This window comes from Diadema antillarum, unplaced genomic scaffold (assembly GCF_040938485.1).
Source record: "Diadema antillarum isolate AM-2024a unplaced genomic scaffold, OU_Dant_1.0 scf00000093, whole genome shotgun sequence".
NCBI lineage: Eukaryota > Metazoa > Echinodermata > Echinoidea > Diadematoida > Diadematidae > Diadema > Diadema antillarum.
The window spans coordinates 3,160,334-3,182,500 of NW_027270982.1; the positions used below are offsets into that span (position 1 = coordinate 3,160,334).

At 40.1% G+C, this 22,167-nt stretch overlaps 1 protein-coding gene across 1 annotated transcript; it reads left to right on the forward strand.

Moving 5' to 3' along the window:
* Positions 1-10,989: 10,989 nt before the first annotated feature.
* Positions 10,990-17,682, forward strand: LOC139718342 (carbohydrate sulfotransferase 14-like). Its single transcript, XM_071629820.1, has 3 exons — positions 10,990-11,095; positions 12,378-12,469; positions 16,722-17,682. The coding sequence occupies exons 1-3, from the start codon at positions 10,996-10,998 to the stop codon at positions 17,625-17,627; spliced, it is 1,098 nt and encodes a 365-aa protein (XP_071485921.1). The 5' UTR covers positions 10,990-10,995; the 3' UTR covers positions 17,628-17,682.
* Positions 17,683-22,167: the final 4,485 nt, after the last annotated feature.

The following is a 22,167-nucleotide window of genomic DNA, read 5'->3' on the forward strand; positions in this document are numbered from 1 at the left end:
TAACCTGACAGCTTTTACCTACAGTAGTATGTTTAGTTTATTGGCAAAGCAAGCTTTTGTGCAATGGAATTGTACATGTATTTAATTTCCTGTACAGATTTTTTGGTACTTTTTATAATGTTCATAGCAAAATGCGTTATTAAGAACACTTCAAATCTCTTCACACTCTATGATATTAATTCATTTATTCCTGTTCACACATTTTTTCAAGCTTGAAAAAAAAGATACAATTTTCATTTGAACGTAGAAGAGATTTTGTAGCTGTTTTGTTGTAGAAAATGGCTAATTACTTGTGAAAATGGCTTAATAATTCATGCAAATGTGACAGTGCTGTGACTATCAAAAGGACTTCTGTCCAAAACACTGATACGTTTTGTATATGATAGCTGATAGGTTGATGAAGATGCATTACAGATGCATTCATTTCGATACAATGTATTGAAGAAAGGAAGATGGTATAATTTCATAGAACATAATTGCATCATTCTCTGGCTACTGGTGATGAGTTGTCCTTGTAGTGTCTACATCACATCATTTTCCAAGACAAAAAAGTTGTGCCACTGACTGGCATAGAGCCTGGTAGAACTTAGAACGAGCTTGTCAGTCCATTGTGTTGTGCTACAATAGAGGACATGCATGAACTGTTGACGGGCCTGCATGTGCATTATTAGAGCAATACAGTGTACTCCCGTTATAACGAACATGGTTATAACGAAATTCTGGTTACAACGAAGTAAAAATTCAGGCTGCAACATTATCCGCTCTATTAGATGTATTTTTATTGTTTATATGTTCGTTTATAATGAAATTTTGATAAAATGAAAGAAAACTGCCGGCCCCAAGGACTTTGTTATAACGGGAATCCACTGTATTGCATCTGTACACACAAGAGTTGCCAAGTTGCAAGTCACCGTGAGCTTGACTCATGCGTGGAGTGAAGTTCGCAATTACCAATAGAGATGTCTTGATTGTGCAACTTTATAAAAAAGTACCGTGATGATCACAAAGTTTGGAGAACACTTCTAAACCTTTGTCAATAATGAAGTTGGCTTGAGGTTCACATGGGCTACAGGTGTTTGCATTTTTTTAGCTCTTTTTTTTTAACATGAAATTGAAGTGTGAATATGATGAAGCATAGAATGGCATTCATGAAAAGGTGACATATCTACTCATATTAATTTTTTGGCTGTTGCACAAGGTATTATTCTGATACGAAATGTCTGGGAATAAATACATGTAGTGCAAGTAGCAAATTCAAAATAAAGATATCTTGTGGCTTTGTTGCATGAAATTCCTACCTTTAAGAAATCTAGAGTCAGCTCTCCAACTCTGTTATTACAGTGCACTCCTGTTATGATGAACACTGTTGTAACGAAATTCCGGTCACAACCAAGTAAAAATTCAGGCCTCACCGTTATCTGTTCTCTGTATTTTTATAGTTTATTTGTTCCGTAATAACAAATTTTTCGATATAACAAAAGGAAACTGCCAGGCCAAGGACTTCGTTATAACGGGAGTCCACTTTACATGTAGTGCAAGTAGCAATTTCGAAATAGAATTATAAAGCATCTTGTGGCTTTGTGGCATGAAATTCCTACCTGTAGAGTCAGCTCTCCCACTCTCTAATTACAGAATAGATTACCTTAGAGATCTGAAAGGTGCTTAAAGAAGTTTTAAGTACTCTTCAGGTTCAGGAGTTGTCAGCTTTTTAGCTTCTACAAATCATGTATCCAGCAGGAGGATTGACTACACCCACATCATGTCCTTGCAGTTCAATGACCAATGATCTTATCAGTGCACTGGGAAGGAGAAGTTTGTGACACATTTTATTGTCAGTTTACTAAACATGTTGATATCACCTTCATGCTCTCAAATGGCATATCATAGGTGCTGTGCTCATTAGAGTACAAGAGATTTTGAGTAGATGGTTGATATCACGTCATTTTAACCCTATCTGTGCCAGGGACTTTGGACAGTGTGTAGAATGCTATGGGCTTTTCTGGCCAATCAGCACTCGAAAGCACACAAAGGATTAATTGGCATGTGTTGCACAACGAAACCAACTTACAGTCATTACTTTTAGACAACTGGTATGGCTCCATGCACAAAAGATTTTTGTTATTTTATGGTTGTGCTTTGTGCTCTTTTTGAAACATGATATATGTAAAAGAGTGGTTGTACTATATGACTGACATAGTATTGGACATGCAATGTTCCAGGGTAGCAGACAGAGTTTTGAAACATTAGGAAGTATGCGTGTATGCAACCTGATAAATCAGAAACTTATTCATTTTGTAAGTATGATGATGACTATGAATAAAGTATGAATACATGTGCTTGCTCTTAATGAACAGATTATTTAAAACCTAAACTCAGTGTTGTGTGTTCTTTACGTTAGCATCAAAATTCATCTGTTTATATCTGTCGCTCAGTACACTGTCGATCTGATACAAACACATCATATTTTAATCAGCATTTTAAATACTAATAGATGGAATTCACTTACAGATTCATGACCAGCATTTTGTCAAACTGTTCTTACCATTTTACATTATGAACATATCTTCCATGAACCAACCATATGTTAGTTTGTAATAGTTTGGGAAAGAGATATTATTTATACTGTGTTCCTTATACCGGGTAGTCTCTTCAGTACATTAAAAAGAGTTGCTTTGGAAGAGAGCTCTGTATTACATATACATGAAACATTGAAATATTACATTCCATAACAATACAGTACAAAGGTAAGAATATAGAACATACATTACACATTCATAAAACATGAATAAAGAACTTCTGGAATATACATTAAAACCGGTTAAACCATCACAGAGGGTTGTAGGATCAATTATTGTTTGTGATCCATTCATTACCTTTATCTCCCACACATATCCCTAGGATAATAACCGATACAGCAAAGTATATTGTGTCAAAAGGAGGATTTAAAAAAAAAGTTGACGGCGAGATCAAGTTTAAAAAGCAAAGCTTAGACACTTACACTGTTTCTTGGAATATTCAAATGATATACAAGTTTGAACATGAATAGGTAGTCTTTCAAAATGCAATGTGTCTTGATCAGAAAATGCAAACCTCATGTTATTTTGTATGTGTCAAAAGCAGGGCATAGGTGTCAAAAGCAGGGAGCCAATTGGGTAAAGAGGGGAATTAAAGCAATGAAATATTAATGAGCAAACACAAAGGGATGGCATTGTAAGGCTAGTGATGATTCTTAAACTCGAGGATGGGCAACCTGCAGTAAACCTGTGGTAAACATGTGGTAAACCTGTGGTATCATACACTTCATATGCCTGTGGTCGATATAAGTGTATGTGTACTTTTCATTTTTGTCATCTTGACTCTAACTAAGATTCTTCTGGAATCGAAACCGCAATTCCTTTTTGGCGCAATTTTACTCCACTGGCTAGCTATGAGTAGTTTCAGCAGCCCCCCCCCCCCTGCATTTTAACTGTCTTTCTCTTACCCTCGGCTCTCCCACTGCCAGTCTCGCTACCATCTCTTCCAAGGAGGCACTAGGCGTACCTCCTTATCTCTTCCCTCTAGTAGTCCTCTATTCCCTATATTATCATCTCGTTTCTCTTGCCCAATAACTTCTATGACTTTCTGCTGTAAGAATATGATACATCAAGAAAGATAGGCGTGATAGATCTGGATTTAAGCTTCACTACATGAAGGCAAAGCAGTTGACGAGATATTCTGACAAATCATAGCCGTTAAGCCTACCAGGCACTTATACAGCGTCGCTTGTCAAGATTTTTATCAGCATTCAGTCATTTGTAGAAAAGTGACCTGGAAAGATTTACCGCACTCAGATGATAGAGTAGCACAGGGGCAAATGAAAGTTTTGTGCAACTTTAAGTCCCGCAACCAGTTATGTTAATTAACCAGTATGATAGTTGTAGGGTTCGCAAGCCCACTCAGGCGTCGCAATGTGCCTCAGTTCATCAGGAACGCCACGATAGACACAAAAGGGGTTGGGAGGATTAGGTAATCTCTATTATTGACAATAGTCAATTATAGACATCCGCGCCAATCAGCGAAGAAAGTGCTCCTGCGAGCTCGCCAGTCTGCGAGCAAAGTCCAGCATAGTATAATTGGGATGATGGCCACTCCCCCACCTCCCTCCCCGAGTTCTTTAGGTGTTGGATTGTTGCCGTGTGTTTTGTCGATCTTTAAGTGCTGAGCGGAGCGCGATTTGAATCTCATTTATATAATAGTCGCGATTATTTTGTCCACATATATATGTATATATAAAACCCGGTTTTTGCTTCAAGACTTAAATTGCGACCAATGTTTAATAATCACTACCATTAGTGGCTGTGTGAATGTACGACTAAGTAGTCGAACTGGACTTCCCGCGCCAACTTTGAAACACGTAGATGTATTAAGTGTCTAGTGCTATGGATTGTTTGGATGTGGGAAACTTGCAGGCTCGTGCCATTGCACCTAGGGCATAAAGCCACTCCAGGTTTCATATGCAAGTTCGCCCCCATAAAGGTATCATAGAGTAAACTCAAGTAGGTAGAGATGTTTTATCGAAATGTGGAAGAAATATAAAAGAGAATGTTATTGAATTTCGTAAGGCTCACATACATGTTTTCACGAAACGTTACGATCAAGGACAATCACATACATGTATATCAGTTTGAAACTGGATGGATTGGTTCATCGCTGCACCTTTTTTCCATTAACGATGGAAAAACCTTATAAACCTCTCTAACCTTATGAAGATATCGTATGTACGTCACCGTTTTTTAGACGATGATATGAAAGTATGCAAAAGAATGTCATTTATACTTTACAATGACAATGGTATCTTGTAAGAAAGCTGGCACCGCCTACAACCAAACGATTTGATTCCTGTTCATGATTTGTAATAATTTGAATTATCTTATCTTTATATCAATCGCGATTTCCAGCTATTCGTCAACTGAACGACCCCACTATGTACTCTTGAATAATTAAAGGAAATTCAAATATTATCTTCGCATTTCTCATCACCAAATGGTAAGTTTGGAACCGGTTCGTTTGAGTGCGTGACGTGTACTGGTAATTGTGCAGCCAACTTTCATTCTTTTTCCTTGTAATTCGTTCAGGGCGTGCCAATAATATGACTGCCACCAATGAAGGGCTCTTGTTGCCACTTTAAAGAGGTGATACAGTATTGGTTGAGATGAGGATTCAGCTTTTAACATTTTGCACGATACTTAGAAAACACTTCATGAAAAAATCATATAATGTTAAAGAGCACACAATTCTAAGAGGAATTCAATGTTTATTTGGTGAAAGTCGGTTTTCAAATGGCTGATATATCCAAAAACACCGTAAAACAAAGCGGTCAGTATTAGAAGCGATCACTCTTTCATATTTTCGTAAGAGGTTTCTCATTCGGAGAATCAAAAGTGTATACGATCCCTTAAAGTGCAGCGAATTATATTTACTGAGCGTACGATTCCACACCCCATTCAGATTGACTTTGATAAAGATCGAGAGTAAATCAGATATCCAGCTAGATTGGTAGAATTTTCATCAATTCAATGGAGAATGAAATTGAGTGAAGCGTTGCATACACTGGGAGACTAACAGCTGATCACCTCTTAAAATCAGTTTTACGGTGGTTGCGACTAATGTCTTGCTGATTTGTGGAAATTTGGAAAATATAGAAATTTCATGGTTATCTTATTTTCAGTCTAATTTTCGATGAAACCTTGACAGTTTCGTTTGTCCGATTTCACTCCTCGTTAAAGCGAAGTGAGCATTGTGCTAAGTCGTACGTAAGTCATTTTGATTTCCTGAACGTACACGTCGGTATTATAGCATGCCCAGATCGAATGACGCATCACGTAATTGAGGACATTCGCCAAGCCTGCATTTCAAAAGTGAAATAAATAGCTGGGTATCAAATGAGACCACTACATTGTTTGCAGTTATGTATATCTCCCATCAAAACGTGATTCAATTCTGCAATAAGTAGAACGCAGACCACAGAATTATAGTGCACATTAAATTGAATGAGCAAATCATCGACAGCGCTAGATAACCAGCAGAGGAAACAAAAACCCAGCTATAGTGCTTCGAAATAGTGCTCGTATTAACATAGTGACGTCAACAATGATTACTGTCGACGTCAGACCCATCTGATTGACTAGGAATGAGATAGGGACATTTGAACAAATTCTGGTCTGCCTGCAGTGCGCGAAGGCTGCCGGCCACGTAACAATGTGCATCAAACATTGCGTCTTGCGGATGTTTCTTCAACGTTGCCGTTTGGTATATGATGTCAATTACTTCTTATCACTATCTTATTGCTTTCCTTTGTCGGTGTGTTTGTTTTACACAGAAACATTGTCATCACGCATGTGTCATGATAATCGTTAATATAAGTGTTTTCTCAGACAACGTCAGTTAGTGTAAGAACCCAAAGCAAACCTGACTGACTCCAAACTACATTATATCACAATATTGTATTTTTGATACTTTGTTCAATATCGAAATTAGTATTGGTAGGCCCTATATTTACGCGTAATTCAGCTATATCAAGTCTACTTAATTCATTCACGTTCAAAGAAAATGTGTTTGATAACATGTCAAAAAAAAACCAACAGCAACAACTTGTAAAAATGTAAAAATCATGTACTTCAACTGTATTACGTACCGACTGTATATATAGATGAACTCAATGTCTAACAAATAAACTGCTCATGAACCTTTCACATTTTCATTTTTCATTTTCAGCGTTTTTACATTTCCTGGCAAAACTGAACGTTTTACATTTCCCGGCGAGACGTCTTTTACATTCCCGTTGGTGCAATTTTCGAGATTTTTACATATCCCGGCGTTCTTACAAATCCTGACAAGACGTTTCTACAAATCCCGATGAGACGTTTTCAAATCCCTGCAAGATGTTTTTACAATTCCCAGCGGTGTTACAAATCCCGGCGAGACGTGTCTACAAATCCCTGCGTTGTTACAAATATCGGCTCCACAAGGGCCTGTATAGTTTTTCCCGGCCAAGTTTGTCATTCATTTTCATATTTTGCGCATTCAAATTCGTATGTTTATTGGTCAAACGATTTAACGTTTAATGCTTTCGGATCCATTTTTAGGCACCCAAATTAATGGTCACAAGTTCAAATTCGGATGTAAGCATTCGTGTTTGGGCATGGATTTCCAAGTTTGTGCACGATGGGCTCGATAAGCACTTGAAAGCACTTTCAATTTCGTTTTTGAGCAAACGAATTTCACAATTGAGCATTCAATTTTGTAATGCTATTATTGAATGAGACTTTTACTTTTTATCTTGAATTTCATCATCACGAGGGTTATTTGTTCATTTGAACATCCATATCTTTTATTTTGCTAAACATGTTATGTAAACTTCAATACAAACTCTTACTTTCGTCATGTCATAGAATGGCACATTCTTTATCTCTATGAAATGACATCTTTTTTTTTTACTAAGATAATCATAAATTATTGTTTTACAATTTTCATTTGACATATCTATCATAATTGTGATCGATACTGCTTTGTGATCTTCATTTTACATACTGATTTGCATCATTGTGTGATTCACAAGTCATTAACATTTAATTTAAAACGCAGTACAAATATTGTACGTTTTAATGGATATCATACAGGTTTAATATGAATGATACTTCTATGAACTTGTTTGCCCATCTGCGACAGAATGCTCGGAAGGAGAGCTGGCGACAGGTAGATCGAGACGCCGAGTTGAATAACCATTGCCGAAAATGTATGCCCATTCCATGAATCAGGGAAATGCGCTGATTCGCAATCGGTTGTCAAATTATAGTCAATTTGAACGAAGAAAAAGGTTTTTTATTGACAGTATCTCGATGCCTGAGCAAATTTGACGAAAATGAATGCTCCTGATATGAAATTGAGGGACAAAACAATGAAATTGGCCGTGAAAACCTATATTACCAGAGCGTGTGTTTGTCTGTTGTTATCTGCTGTTTGATGTGGGTTTACCTATGTAGGTTGCGCGGGAAGAGTGCGATTGAGATCGCGTGTGGGGTATAAGATAACTTTGCAAGAAGAGTTGCCCCCGCATCTGAAGGTGGGTCATTTTCAAGCATTAAATAAACTTTCTACAACTTTTGAGGACGGAAATTACTTTCAAACGAGAGTTATGTTTAATTATTTCATCTAAATGGAAATCATGCGTCCCATGGAAATTGTCTCGCCAATGCTGACGTTCAGTTGATTTTCAAGGTGGTCACTGTATAATACCAGAGCTTCAATTCTCACGATCGTTAATCCACTTTACCGCGCAGTATTAAATAGGCACAAGGCATGGCTCCCGGCATTTCGAGATTCTGGTAAGCATTACTTCACTGAGCAGAGAAGTGGGATTTACTTCTTCTCACAATAATTTGGGGAAAAAAATCGGTGTACTAGTACCCACGTACTGCGGTCACGGGGTCAAATTTTCTTGCTGTACTGTAAATCCACCATGCATTGCTGGTAACGAAACTCTGCCAGCTGAGGCACCGTGCATGCGTATTGGTACCTGCATATTTATGGACGTAAGCCTCACCGAAGAGGAAAAGTTGACATAGGGCTTGTGTGTATGCGATGGGTATAATTGTAGACCACGAATATAAAAAATTAGACTGTGCTGTATTTTGACAGAGCCACGACTCACATGCTAAATGGCACACCAAGAACTACCACACCGTGCATGAGATGAACAGTACACGATCACGAGACGACACATACCAGAAAGTGAGTAAGTGATGTGTATTATTATTACGTTGTCGTGTTCCCTTGCCGCTCAACAACCCGCTTCTATTTCATGCATATGGACAACTGTGAGAAGTGAAGTGCGGATGCGTTGCAGACACACCGTCCAGCCAGGAAGGCTCCATAATAAACTCCCTGACATCCATTTCGGGTTGTAAGCGTGTACATGATGACTTCTGCATGCCTACGAATCATAGGGGTCTTCATATCACAAATTCAGGAATATGAAAATATTAATTATGTATAAAATGTTTGTAAATTCGGAAAGACTTCCTTATTACGCCCTCACTTTAACAACTTCAACTTTAACACCATCCTTAAAAAACACAATTTCTTGCCTTTCAGTATAGTCTGGTGATAGGCATAACAATAATTATACAAAATGTACTTGTGCATGCAAATATGTAACAATATGCTTGTTAACTCAACGTATGTGTTTGATTTGGAATATCCTGATCCTGTATATTATGTGGCCGAATGAATAACTAAATACGTGCCATATACTTTATGGTATTTTTTAATTATTTTTCATCATATATTTCTTGGACACGTTCACAGACACACACGCACCCACACACTCACAAACCCTTCCAACCCAAGATTCTGCAAGTGCCATCATCTGTAAATTACTAAATATTATTAGAAAAATACAAAGTACATTCCTCTAGAGACTGAACAAAACTTGTACAATATGTTCCATGTTACTGATAATCAAGACATTAGGGAAACATGTAAATTATGCCCAGTCTAGGGAAGGGTGCTGCCAATGTCTTTTGTTAATCATATCAGTACTGAACCATGCAGTGACTGACGGATGATGTCACTGACAGTATCTTGGTTTGTTTGGAAGGGTTTTGTGTGTGTGTATGTGTGTATGTGGGCCTATCCAAGTATCTGAAGAAAATTAGTAGAAAATTACCATAAACTATATGTCACGTATTTAATTTGACCAAACAATTTAAGTGATGATCAAGCTTGGTGTTAACACATCAACACAAGTCAACATGTATTTGCATTGCATATAATTATGATTTTATATTGCCCCTTTATTAAGAGTATAGGCCCTACCTTGGGCCATCTTTAGAAGTTATCTCGACCAGCTAGACGAGAGATGTAAGACTACACAGAACTGTTCTCGCAATCTGTGCAACTAAATTTATGCCAACATGTGTTACCATATAAGTGGAGATCCGAAACGGTATTTTTAACCCTTCATGTATGATGTAGATGTATAATAGCCTCTTGAACAGAGACGTACGTGCTATAAGGAAGCCGTGCTGACTCTCTCAAGCAGAAGGCCGGTTCGCAAATGGAGAAAAGTCCTTCAAGACAGTGTATTGACAATTTACTCAGATTACTTTTTCCTATGATAACATGTCAGTGCTTGGGACTCAGTTTGAGTGCATCATAGTATTTCGGGCAAGCCCCGCGCAAGCTATCATGGGCTTATCAAGATCAACCTCTGCTGTTTAGGAGTATGCATAAGGTTTGAATATTATGATAAATCAGTATGTCGCTCAGCTGCAATAGCATTGCTCAATGTATAGTTTTGGACAGAAACCTATCGCTGTATTCGCTGTATTGTTAGATCCCTCGAGATGCTACAATGAAGATACGATGACGTAACAACCGCTTTCAACCCTCTTGCATTCATGAACGCGGCTATGATGTTATTGATCGAGAGCTGTGGAGCGTGTATCACAAAGCAATTTATCAGGCCAACTCGAATGTAGCGTTCTGCAGTCACCCTGAAAAGGTAGCCAGATCTGACTATGGGGCAGTAAAATCGCCATTTGTTCGGTATGTTAGCCTATGTTATGTTATGCTTTGTGATGCTATGTCATGACATTGTGATGTTGTGTTATGTTAGTTGTAGATGGTACGACAATTTCCTTTCAGGACAACCACCCAAAACTCCTCTACCTCTTACCCAAATGTGCGTGCGTATAAACTAGCAAGGGTAGGGCAGTGTATTATAATTGGGCTGGCCGTCCCAAAAGGAACTCTTCCTCAGGGTACAACCGTCAAAGAAGACCAAACGCAGGGAAAATTGGCAAATTTAACACCTTTAACTGTCCTCGTACTATTTTCTACAACCATGACAGGGACCCGCGTCTACTGACGTACATGTGTCAACAAGGCAGCCAGATGTTCACGTAAACGAGTTTTAGATTTGGCAGTGCAAGCAGATAGTTCCTGTTAAATGCCATGAGTCGAATGTCAGCCCAGCGTGTTACGTCCATTTTGCTCATTGTCATCACGTCTTCAGTTCTCATCTTCACCTTCAAGAGCAGCAGCACCAGTGATCGTAAGTTGTTGACATCTACGTCATAAAGGGGGGGGGGGGGGGCGCCCGGTGCACCCCCGCCTGGATCTGCCACTGGGGTAAAATAACATGCGGGGTCATCCCACTAGACCGACACCCACGAGTCATACAGCCCACGAGTTCGACATTGAAAACAGGTCCATGAGTCATACAGCTCACGAGTCATACAGCCCATGAGTTCGACACTAGGTAAAAACAGCCCACGAGTTCGACAGATCCAACACAGGGCTTAATGTGTAGGTCTTGTAGACCTTGTTAGCTTAGTGTCGAACTAATGGGCTGTATGACTCGTGAGCTGTATAACTCATGGGCTGTATGACTTGTGAGCTGTATGACTCATGGGCTGTATGACTCTAGGGTGTTGGTCTCGTGACTTGCACCTATAACATGCTTCATCTTTCCACGAGGACCACTTAGTTTCGTTCACACAAGGATAACATGCCCCCCCCCCCCTTTCTTTGATTCCCAGCTTCATTGTTATTGCTTTCTTTCTTCATGTTAATGCATACGATGGTTGATTTACTGGAATTATAAAATTTATGACAATCCTGTGAGGGCCTGGTTCTCAGTCGAACAAACGCAAAATGGTTTGCAAATAAGAAGAACGTTAGGTCCCTTTAAATGTCACAAATCTTGACTCGTTTGGTAGGTAGGCATCCATTGGTCAATTTAAGTAAATGCGACATCAAACAGAAAGCGTTGGGTCGCTGTTGTATACCATACATGAAACACCAGGCAGCTTTTGTATAATACAAGATTCTCTCCTTGGCTCTTCCCAATACAAAAAAATGACGTAAATTGCCTGTTATCTTTTCGACTCCTGGCATAATTACGCCTGGCAAGACAGAATGTAACCATCACCCAGGTCCTACTTACTGTACACTGTAAGTCTGATGATTAGTATGAAGCTACACGTATAGTGGCTTCATGATTATGCTGTTGTAAGTGCAGGCAGTAATAATAAGTTCAGCAACAGTGTTACATGAGGATGATGTCACAATCAACATTAGCGGTGGCCAGGGACCACTGAAACACCCACCATGATTTCCAAAAGGCTATCTTTTGGTGGTCCGATCAGGATTGCTAAAATGGATTGCTACGTTTCCGTTTATTTCGGGCCACAAAGGTTTTAGTGGCCTGAACGGGTCACCAGAGAAATAAGTTAATATCGAGCCCATTTATATTCTTTATTGTTATTATCATCATCATTATTATTGTTATTATTATCATTATTATTGTTGTTGTTGTTCCTGTTTAAAAACAGAAGACCGTGGCAAGGAGCTTGTCGGCGCGCCGGATCGCCATGGAGATGAGGACCAGAGGAACCTAGGTCAAGAGGAGAAGGTGATGCAACAGGTGAGAGGTTCATCATCATGATAAATCGCAACCGGCGTATGGGAATGACAAATTTGAGTCCAGTACTTATCGTAGCGGGAAATGACATGGTCACAATAAGGACACATTGAACTGATATTTGCAATGAACGTGTATTCGCGAATTTTCACGTGAATCAAAAGGGGGTTAACTCCATTGGATCTTTATGGCATTTACGTCCATTTGGCTCATACATGAAAATTTGATTGTACTGTTAAGTAATTAAATTATGATAAAGAAAACAAACACACAAAAAAGAAACAAATGGTGTCCAAATAACAATACATAATTTCTTCCCCCAAACTACAGAAGACTGATTTACTAGTCTTGTGCCCCTTCCCTTCCTTCCCAAATTTACGAATGAAATTTGAGAGAAAATTGCTGAATTGAGAGAACATGAAAAATAAAAAGAGTATCTATTTACAGCAGGGAGGTGGGCCACCTCCCTGGTTACAAAATAGTGTGTGCATGGAGGTTTAAAGTCAACAGTCTGTTGATAAAACGCTTGACTTGTGACCTTGTATTATTGAGTTTAAACTTGATGGAAACACCCCGAGTGTCTCCTCACTCGACAGTGTTTTTCGCGGTGTCTGTTTCCATGCAAGAACCCGTCTGATATTCTATTTGTTTTCTGGTTTGATTCCTCATATTCTTCGTCTCAGCAGTATATATATATTTTTTATTTCGTTCGATCTGTCAAGAAATAAGGACCAATACGAATTGACTACAATTGACTAGGTCTATGTCAGGGTGTTCATCGGACTTGAACATGATGCCAGTTCTATTATATGCACCAAGAGTAAAGCGCCCAAAAAAAAAAAAAAAAAAAAAAACAGTGACAATGGGCGTGGATTGATCCTGGATAGACATGGCGCTTCATTTTGGCAAGACTATCAAGTTCATAATTATCAGCTCGTATGTTTTATTTCTTTTTCTTTGAATTTTGAAATAGCCTTTTTGCCGTTGCCTGTGGTTGCAAAGTGGAAATCAATCAAAAACAACCTGTCACATCTTCTCAAAATAATTGTATAAAAGACCCGGATAAAAGACCAATTTACATCTGATGTATAGTGTATATCGGATGTGAGCGATACATATTCCCGTCCCCACCCCTAATAAGGTCTGTTTTCTGTTGATTTGGGACTCCATTCTGACGTGGTTGGTTAAAGTATAAAAGAGGGTACAGATGCGAGGGAGTTATTCTTTTTGCTTTCCCTATCAGAGTAAGCTTCAGACGAGGAACACCGTGCAATGAATTTCTTTACTTTTTTTTAATGAAAAACACTGACGCTTCTGTTGGCACGTCTACTTCTCATAATTCAGACCCATTTTTAGTCACTAACATTTGTAATTGACACGTTCAGCTTGCATCATTTACATCAATTTGGCACCCTGAAAAACATGACCATACTCTTTTTTGATAGTCATCTAAAGGCCATGAGTTTAATTATGCTTTACTCCAGAGAAAGTGTCATGAAGTTTTATTGGAGGCAGCACTCACGATCATTTCATCTTGTCAAACTTTCACTCCATTTGAGCAGTTTTTGCGATGAATGGCCTCTTGTCCATACTTCCTTGCAATGCATCATGCATGTCAAACTACATGTACATGTACCTGCATTGATAACGCTGGCTTTGAAAGACAAATGTAATTTGTCCACTTTTCTGCCTTTTCGCATGACTCTGGATTTTATTCTTTCCTTTTTTTTAAATACAGCTCCAGTGGTGAAGTGACTCAGTAGAAGTAGATTTACATTACCGCAAGCGTTCTCCGGTAGCGGGGAGAGTCAATTGCAATGTGACAGCGACAAGCATTTTGAAGAGTTACAATACCTGTCAAACTTGAAAGGACCTGTTTTATTAGTGATCCATATCTAACCGCTCCATTACCACCGTAGTGATATTATCATGGAGGATGTCATGAGAGTTTTCCCCCTTGCATTAAATACAGCCATCACATAAATTGCCATTTAATGCGCACGTTTATTATAGTGCACAGAAAACACATATTTAGCCACACTTCTCTGCGACCATCGCAATGAGCACTTCCAAAACGTGTTTCGACGGAAGAGATAATCAGAATTCATTCTTATCGAGCATCAACGGTACGGAATCTACTTCAGAGTCACTCCTTCTATATCATGTGATTTCCTCTAACTGTTTATATGCTTAAAGTCAGACTTGGTAAATGGAGGCGCTAAAAGGATAAGAAAGGAATATGGCGATAACCGACAACTCTACGGAAATTATATTGATGACGCTGGATATCGAAAATCGAACATCAACCACACCGTTAGATTCTTGTGATAATTGCAGCATACCCAGAGTGGTAGGTCTCGTCTCTGGCACAGTCTTGCTCGTAATCGCCCCATTGGGCATGGGTGGCAATGCGCTCGTTGTAGTATCTGTGTTCCTATCCCAACGACTGCGTACGACCACCAACATCCTCGTCGTCAACCTAGCCGTAGCAGATTTCGTGACCAGCCTGTCCATTCCATTCGTTAGTGCCGGGCTCTTTGTTCGCTCCGGGCGTTACCCGCTTCCCGACATCTTCTGCACCGTATCTGCGGGTCTGCTTTACTCCTGCATTGTTTGCAGCACGTCGACAATGACGACGATATCGCTGGTGCGATGGTACGTCATCACCAGGTCTGTCCGTGGTCATCGGGGCATTCATACACCGCGTCGAATTACCTTCGTATCCGTTGGGATCTGGGTGCTGTCTATCACTATCGCCACTCTGCCTACTGCCTTTGAGATCGGTGAACTCGGATACTCAAAATTCTACAAGATGTGTTCTCTGACGGATGAGAACCCAATGGTGCACTACAACGTCTTGATGCATGGGATCCTGATCTTCGTGTTGCTGGTCATAACTCTGGTCGTCTACGCACTCATCATGATCTTTGTCCGTCGACACAATCGACAATTTCGAGAGAAGTATAGTGAATATGCTGCCGCGGCTGCAACCCTCGCTAGCGCCTTTACCCGCAGAGACGTAGAGATCACCAAGAATCTCTTCATGGTTGTCGGAGTCTTCATCTTTTGCTTTCTACCATCAGGAGTGAATTTCATTATAACCGGTAGCAGCTACAGCACCGTCTTTAGTACGGTGATCCTGCTGGGCAACAGTGCGATAAATCCGATCTTGTACGGCCTGAAACATCCTCACTTTCAGAACGCTTTCAAGAATCTCGTACTGGGTAGGGTGTCCGACAGTGCCTAACAGAGCAAAATCTTGAGATCCCGATTCAACCCGAGTCAGAGCTTATCACACAAACTAATCATGACGTCATCGTGACTCACCAAGAGAAAACATAATCATAGAATGTGTCTGTATAGTTTTGATTTTGATTATTCTTCTACAGTATTTTGCAGTAGCTCACGTGTAATAATATGATCTTTTGAATCTACTACAGAGCTGATATTGTCCAGTCATTCCGTATTTCCACAAAGAACCGGCCGCATCGCTTGCTGTTGTGGGACCGGGTTCCTTTCCTCTTTTTTACATTCTCCTTTGGAGAGTTCCATTGAGATAAGCATTGTTCCGGCCTGCTTTTTTTCAAGAGCTTTTCAACAACAACAACAACAACAGCAGCAGCAACAGCAGCATCATCATCATCAGCAACAACAACAGGGGTCATCAACCATACCACGACTAAAGCTTCAACATCCAAAATTAACTGTCAATAGTTTGATTCAATAAGCAAGCCGGTGAGACCTCAATTTTCACTATGTCAAATGGAGGATACACCATCGAATAGCCTCAACCGCGTATTTCTGTGTATTTTTTTTCAATGAGGAGATATAATAACAGGGTTGTTTTTATAAAGTGACCGTAGCAGTTTCGCTCCCCTCCCCCACTCCCGTGAATTGTGAATATAATTGTGATTAGAGTAATGTACGAATGTGTGGTTTTCTTTAAATTATCGGTTTTAGTTTGAGCAATTATTTATTCTTTTTTACCACTTATATTCAAGGTAATTTCAAGTTCAGCTGTAAGAATCATTACTGAATGTTTGGACATGGTTAGCCATATGAAATTTAGGTGTGTGTATTGTGTAGTCAACTTCGATGAATATTCAGTATATGGTCTACTATTTCTATCAACGTTTGTGTATATTCATTTTCTAGTCAATGCAGTCACTGTTATACCACTTAGTCAAGATAATTCGAATGTACTTTTTGTTGAGAAAATGCGATAGCGGAATCTTTTCGTCACTCTGGCTTTCAGGCAGAAGACATCAAAGTCGATGATGGACACGATATCGAAGTCAACGATGGGCACGATATCGAAGGCGATGATGTGTACAACATCGACGCTGTACAAGTCAGGCGCAGGCAGATTCTCAACCAAGCGTGCAACCGCCTGGGTCAGAGCAGGAATCTCCCGCCCGTAGCCTGGGAAACCACCGTGCATTTCCTGGCCAGCGATAAGTATCGTCTGCTCTTCTGTTTCGCGCCAAAAGTGTCCTGTACCACTTGGAAGTCCATCATGTCGGCTCTGTACCAGGACGACAAGCGCGCCAAACCGGGTCGTTTTCTGAAGATGAACACGATACACGATGCCTACGACGTCATGAGAAGATGGCGAAACTACGCCAAGGTCCTGTTTGCGCGAGAACCGCTGGAAAGAGCGTTGTCTGCTTACTTAGATAAGTTTGTTTTGGGTCCAGAGCGAGCCAGCTGGGAGAGAAAATTTGGCAGCGTCATGGTGAAACGCTATCGTAACGCATCAACGGACAAACTAACATATCCTTTCAAAACTCCCATCCGGTTTGACGAATTCATCCGGTTCATCACGGACAATGGTCCAAAAGCCACGATGACTCAACAAACTGACCACTGGCTGCCAGTGAGTAGATTTACGTCACCCTGTCAAATTGACTACACCTTTCTCGGACATTACGAGACTCTCCAATATGATGGTCCCTACGTCATCAATCACTTCAATCTCTCTTCCGTAGTCACCTTTCCGGAAGTGCACAGTTCCAGGTCACGTGACCGGCTGGTAGAAGCGTACGCCAAGGTGCCGACAAATCTCATACATCGTCTCGTAGACTACTACAAGATGGATTACGAACTTTTTGGATACTCTGCTAATGAAATACTCGATGTTATCCTTGAAGGTAGGAGGTGATGATGTTATGGTTGTGTGTTATTTTTCATCTTTGTCTTTCTTCAAGCTGCGGAAAGTGGTGAACAGAAAACTTGACTTGTGTGTAACAGTACAATGAAGATATTGAAGGCATCGAAGATCAGCATACTTAAATGATAGAAATATGATATATGCTCGACACGTACGATTTATCTTCATTGCAAAGACTCTTCTGTCTCGAAAGACACGTGGTTAATGATGATAATCTACTGTACATGAGCTAATGTGTGTGCCTATGTGTATGTGTGTGTGTGTGTGTGTGTGTGTGACTGAATATACATTGGTTTTATGTCTATTGATAATTTAAATGCAGGAAAAACTTATGGGATGTCACGTTTTGAAAATTGACAGGAGTTTACAAATACACATAATTTTGTTTATCGTATTTTTCGAATATCCTATGTACTATGTCTGGTTCAGCATTCCTTCATTAGAAAGGGAGTGTCTGTGTGCTCGATACAAGCCAATACCAAAGGAGGAACTGATATTACAGCTTGTAGTGTACATACAATCTCAGCACACACTTTCTTGTTTTCATAATGAATCACGAAATGATCACAAAGATTTATAGACAAAACGGAAATTTTAATACACATGTACCCAGTTTGCAAAATGTATCGGAAAATTCCTTTAAGAATGCACACATGAAGTATTGTATGTGCAGGCGACACCCTCCCCCCCCCCCCCCCAAAAAAAAAAATATATATATATATGTATATGTATGTATATTATGATAAGTGAGAAATCTTACTCGTTACTCGTTTAAATCGTTAAAAGGATGTTTCCATCAATTTTACGTTTTGATAAAACCATCTTGCACTCATTTTAGAAACAAAATCAGACGTTCCTGTGAGTGTGCAGGAATAAGTAGTCTGTTTATTATTTTGCACTTGTTACGTTCAAATAAAAAAGAAATACTGTGACAATATTGACTTCCTCTTGCGTTTGTTTTATTCTCTCTTTTTCTTTAAGGAAATGATTGAAGTTGTATTGATATTTGCGATAAGTACTTGAAGTACATCGTATTCCGGTATGAGTATACAAGGTAGCTGAATGTTTTCGCTGTAATTTCTTTTCTGTAAAACCCGGTCACACAGCGCTTTGCGGCACAATCACGGCCAAAACACGTCAAAAAGTGGTCTCCCGTGAAGCAGACGATGTTGTCCGCGTTGATGTCGAGTTTAAGACGAGCTACGGTCGATTTATAGACGTGGTAGGACGCGGGGAAAAATCGGAACGGCGTCAGACGCGGTAAAAAGGTTTCAACTGCTCAAAACTTTATTCCGCGGACAACCACGGGCGGCACACGTGGTAAAGACGTGCAAAACACGTGAAACACACGTGATAATCCGTGTTCCGGCAGTGATTACAACTTGGGGAGACGCGGTAAGACGTGGGTAAGACGCGAAAGTTTATCGGTATGTCACGGGCAGAGTACGGTCATCTGACGCGTGTTATACGCGTTGGTATCACGGGAAATAGCGTGTGTTTAGCGGCTTATCACCGACAAATAGATTTTTCCGCGTACATACACTGGCTGGACGTGGAAAGCCGTGCTTAGGCAGTGCTTCAGCAGTTGAACAGCCGCCAACGGCCATACCCCGTACAAAGCACGGCCAAACCAAAATTGACCAAAAAATTGCCACTTACGACCACGTCCACCAGATTTTCATAACTTTTTGTACGTGATTTAGACTCGGAGTGCTGTGTGACCGGGGCTTCAGCCAGTCTTAAGCCCCGGTCACACAGCACTCAACGTCTAAATCACGTACAAAAAGTCCGGTGGACGTGGTCGTAAGTGGTAATTTTTTTGTGAATTTTAGTTTGGCCGTGCTTTGTACGGGGTATGGCCGTTGGCGGCTGTTCCACTGCTTAAGCACTGCCTAAGCACGGCTAACCACCTCCAGCCACGTATATGTACGCGGAAAAATCCATTTGTCAGTGATAAGCCGCTAAACACACGCTCTTTGCCGTGATACCAACGCGTAACACGCGTCAGATGACCGTGCTCTGCCCGTGACAGACCGGTAAACTTTCGCGTCTTACCGCGTCTCCCCAAGTTCTAATCACTGCCTGAACACGGATTATCACGTGTGTTTCACGTGTGTTTCACGTGTGTTGCACGTCTTTACCACGTGTGCCGCCCGTGGTTTTCCGCGGAATAAAACTTTGAGCAGTTCAAAACTTTTTGCCGCGTCCGACGACGTTCCGATTTTTCCCCGCGTCCTGCCACGTCTATAATCGACCGTAGCTCGTCTTAAACTCGACATCAACGCGAACAACATCGTCTGCTTCACGGGATACCACTTTTTGACGGGTTTTGGCCGTGATTAAGCCGCAAAGCGCTGTGTGACCGGGCTTTTAAAACGTGTGTGGGTAATAGGGCGGTTATAGCTCCTTGGTCTTTATTTTGAAATAGCGCCATCTTCATACTCATGGGCTGTACGCTGTCTGCTTCAGGTCTCACACCCGTCAGTATAATCCTCAGTAGACACACGTGTTGAGAAGAACAAAAAACAAAATAGAACAAAGATTTCTTGTATTTAGTGTTCGTATCTAAGCAAGCCAACTTATTTAATTTCAGTCCTTTGTGTGTGTGTGTGTGTGTGTGTGTGCGAGCGTTTTGTTTCTTGTTTTTTGTTTGCTTTGGGGTTTTTTGTTGTTGTTTTGTTTCTTGCTTGTTTGGGTTTTTTTTTTTTGGGGGGGGGGGGGGGTCTACTCAAACACTACGCAGAGAACCTCAAGAAATACGTAAATACAGTTTTAATGCTCCGCCCGGAAATGTCATGTGTTTTATTAATTTACGCCGAAACAAATTTCATGAAGTCCCCCCAGTCTTAAAAGAAATGTGTCTATCTTCAAAATTAAGTGTACTAGTATCTTGCAGAGGAAGTGTTGTGGTATTGTAGAGGTATTCACCCCCATCAACCCAATAGTGTTTAAGCTAAACCGACTATCAAAAGAACTCTTTTCTATTTTAGGAAGCATTTGAATAATATCATCATCCATCATGATGTAAATTGGCTGGAGAGTCACTATCAGATAAAGATGAAAACTACTTTAAATAAGCCAATTTTTAGTTACAATCTGAGTATGTGCAGACACAGGTCATTGCAGACTTTTCTCTTCAAACTTATTCGTAACAGGTATTTTGGAAATAGGTCTTAATGAACACATAATTGTTCACGTATGATTGAACAAGATGCATGATATCGAAATGCACAGATAAGTGTTTTCAACTAAATCGAAAAAGTCATTCATACAACACTTACAAGTGTCAAAATTCGCACTTTCCATGGCTGCTTTCAACTGCTCTTTTTATGAAAAGATTAATCCATGTTTTGAAAATCTGTGGTTCAGGCAATCAGGGGTCATTGCAGACCACTGGTAACTCTAGAATGGCGTAGTGGGATAGTGCACATTTTTAACCTGAAGACATCATTAGTATGTCTTTCCACCCTCCTCTGGTGTTGATAATCATTTTGAGCAAGTAGGGTAACATCTTTTCGTGACATTTTTTTCGTGTTCTGTTTGCTGCATTTTGGTATTTACCTTTTCCACAAATATTCAAAAGCGTGTTTCGTGCATATTTGAATGTAAATTATCATTGGTTTATATGACTGTCAAGTAGTGGGTAAGCAACGATTACCAGTAAGCAAGTAACCACATTCCCGACTGCAGAGCTAGGAGATGAGGATAAAGTATCTTGTCTTGGGGCACAGCCGTCTTTGCCGGGAACTCGAACCACTTTTCGTTGCTTGTCTTGTCCACTGAGCTACAGCCTCACTACCACTGAGCCGCGGCCTCGCTATACCACTGATAAGCCATTCGTAGAGACGGGAGGGGTCTCCGTGATGCATCTACGTAAAAATCACCCTCACTCTTCAATCTTCCATCAGATGCCACTGACGCTAAAGCAACTTTTTATCAATCTCCGGGCAGAGGTTATCAAACTGGGCAGCCCGTCTCCCCGACAGAATTCCGGCTTTTTCAAAATGCATGAAAAGGATTTATCCTTTGATTAGAGATTTACCAGTCGTGATAATATACAACTTTCAGTAATACGTTACGAAAATGCAATTAACATGTGATAATGTGGATAAAATCAAAATTCACGTTGAATATTGCTATCCGGAATATCAATTTACGCGGTCACTGCATGGATTCATTAGAGAACTATGTATAAAACGAAAAGTGTCAAAGTAAGATTTGGGTATTTCCGGATGACAGAAACTGACACCAAACCAACTGCATATATCTACATGAAGTTCAAAATAAGTTCAATCAACAATTTTGAGCATTGCACGGCCTATTATAGTGCGGTCTCATTTAATTTACGATGTGCGTCGGAAGCATATTGGAAAATTAGGCATTCTTGGACTTGCTTATGGTAGCATTAAAAGTGATAAGAGCATTGGGCGTAAGACATACGAGTTATGATTGGTTGTTCGACGTGCTTGAAGTGATAAGGAAGAAGCTTCGTTATTTGAATGAGGAAAACCATCTTCCACGTCTTGATGAA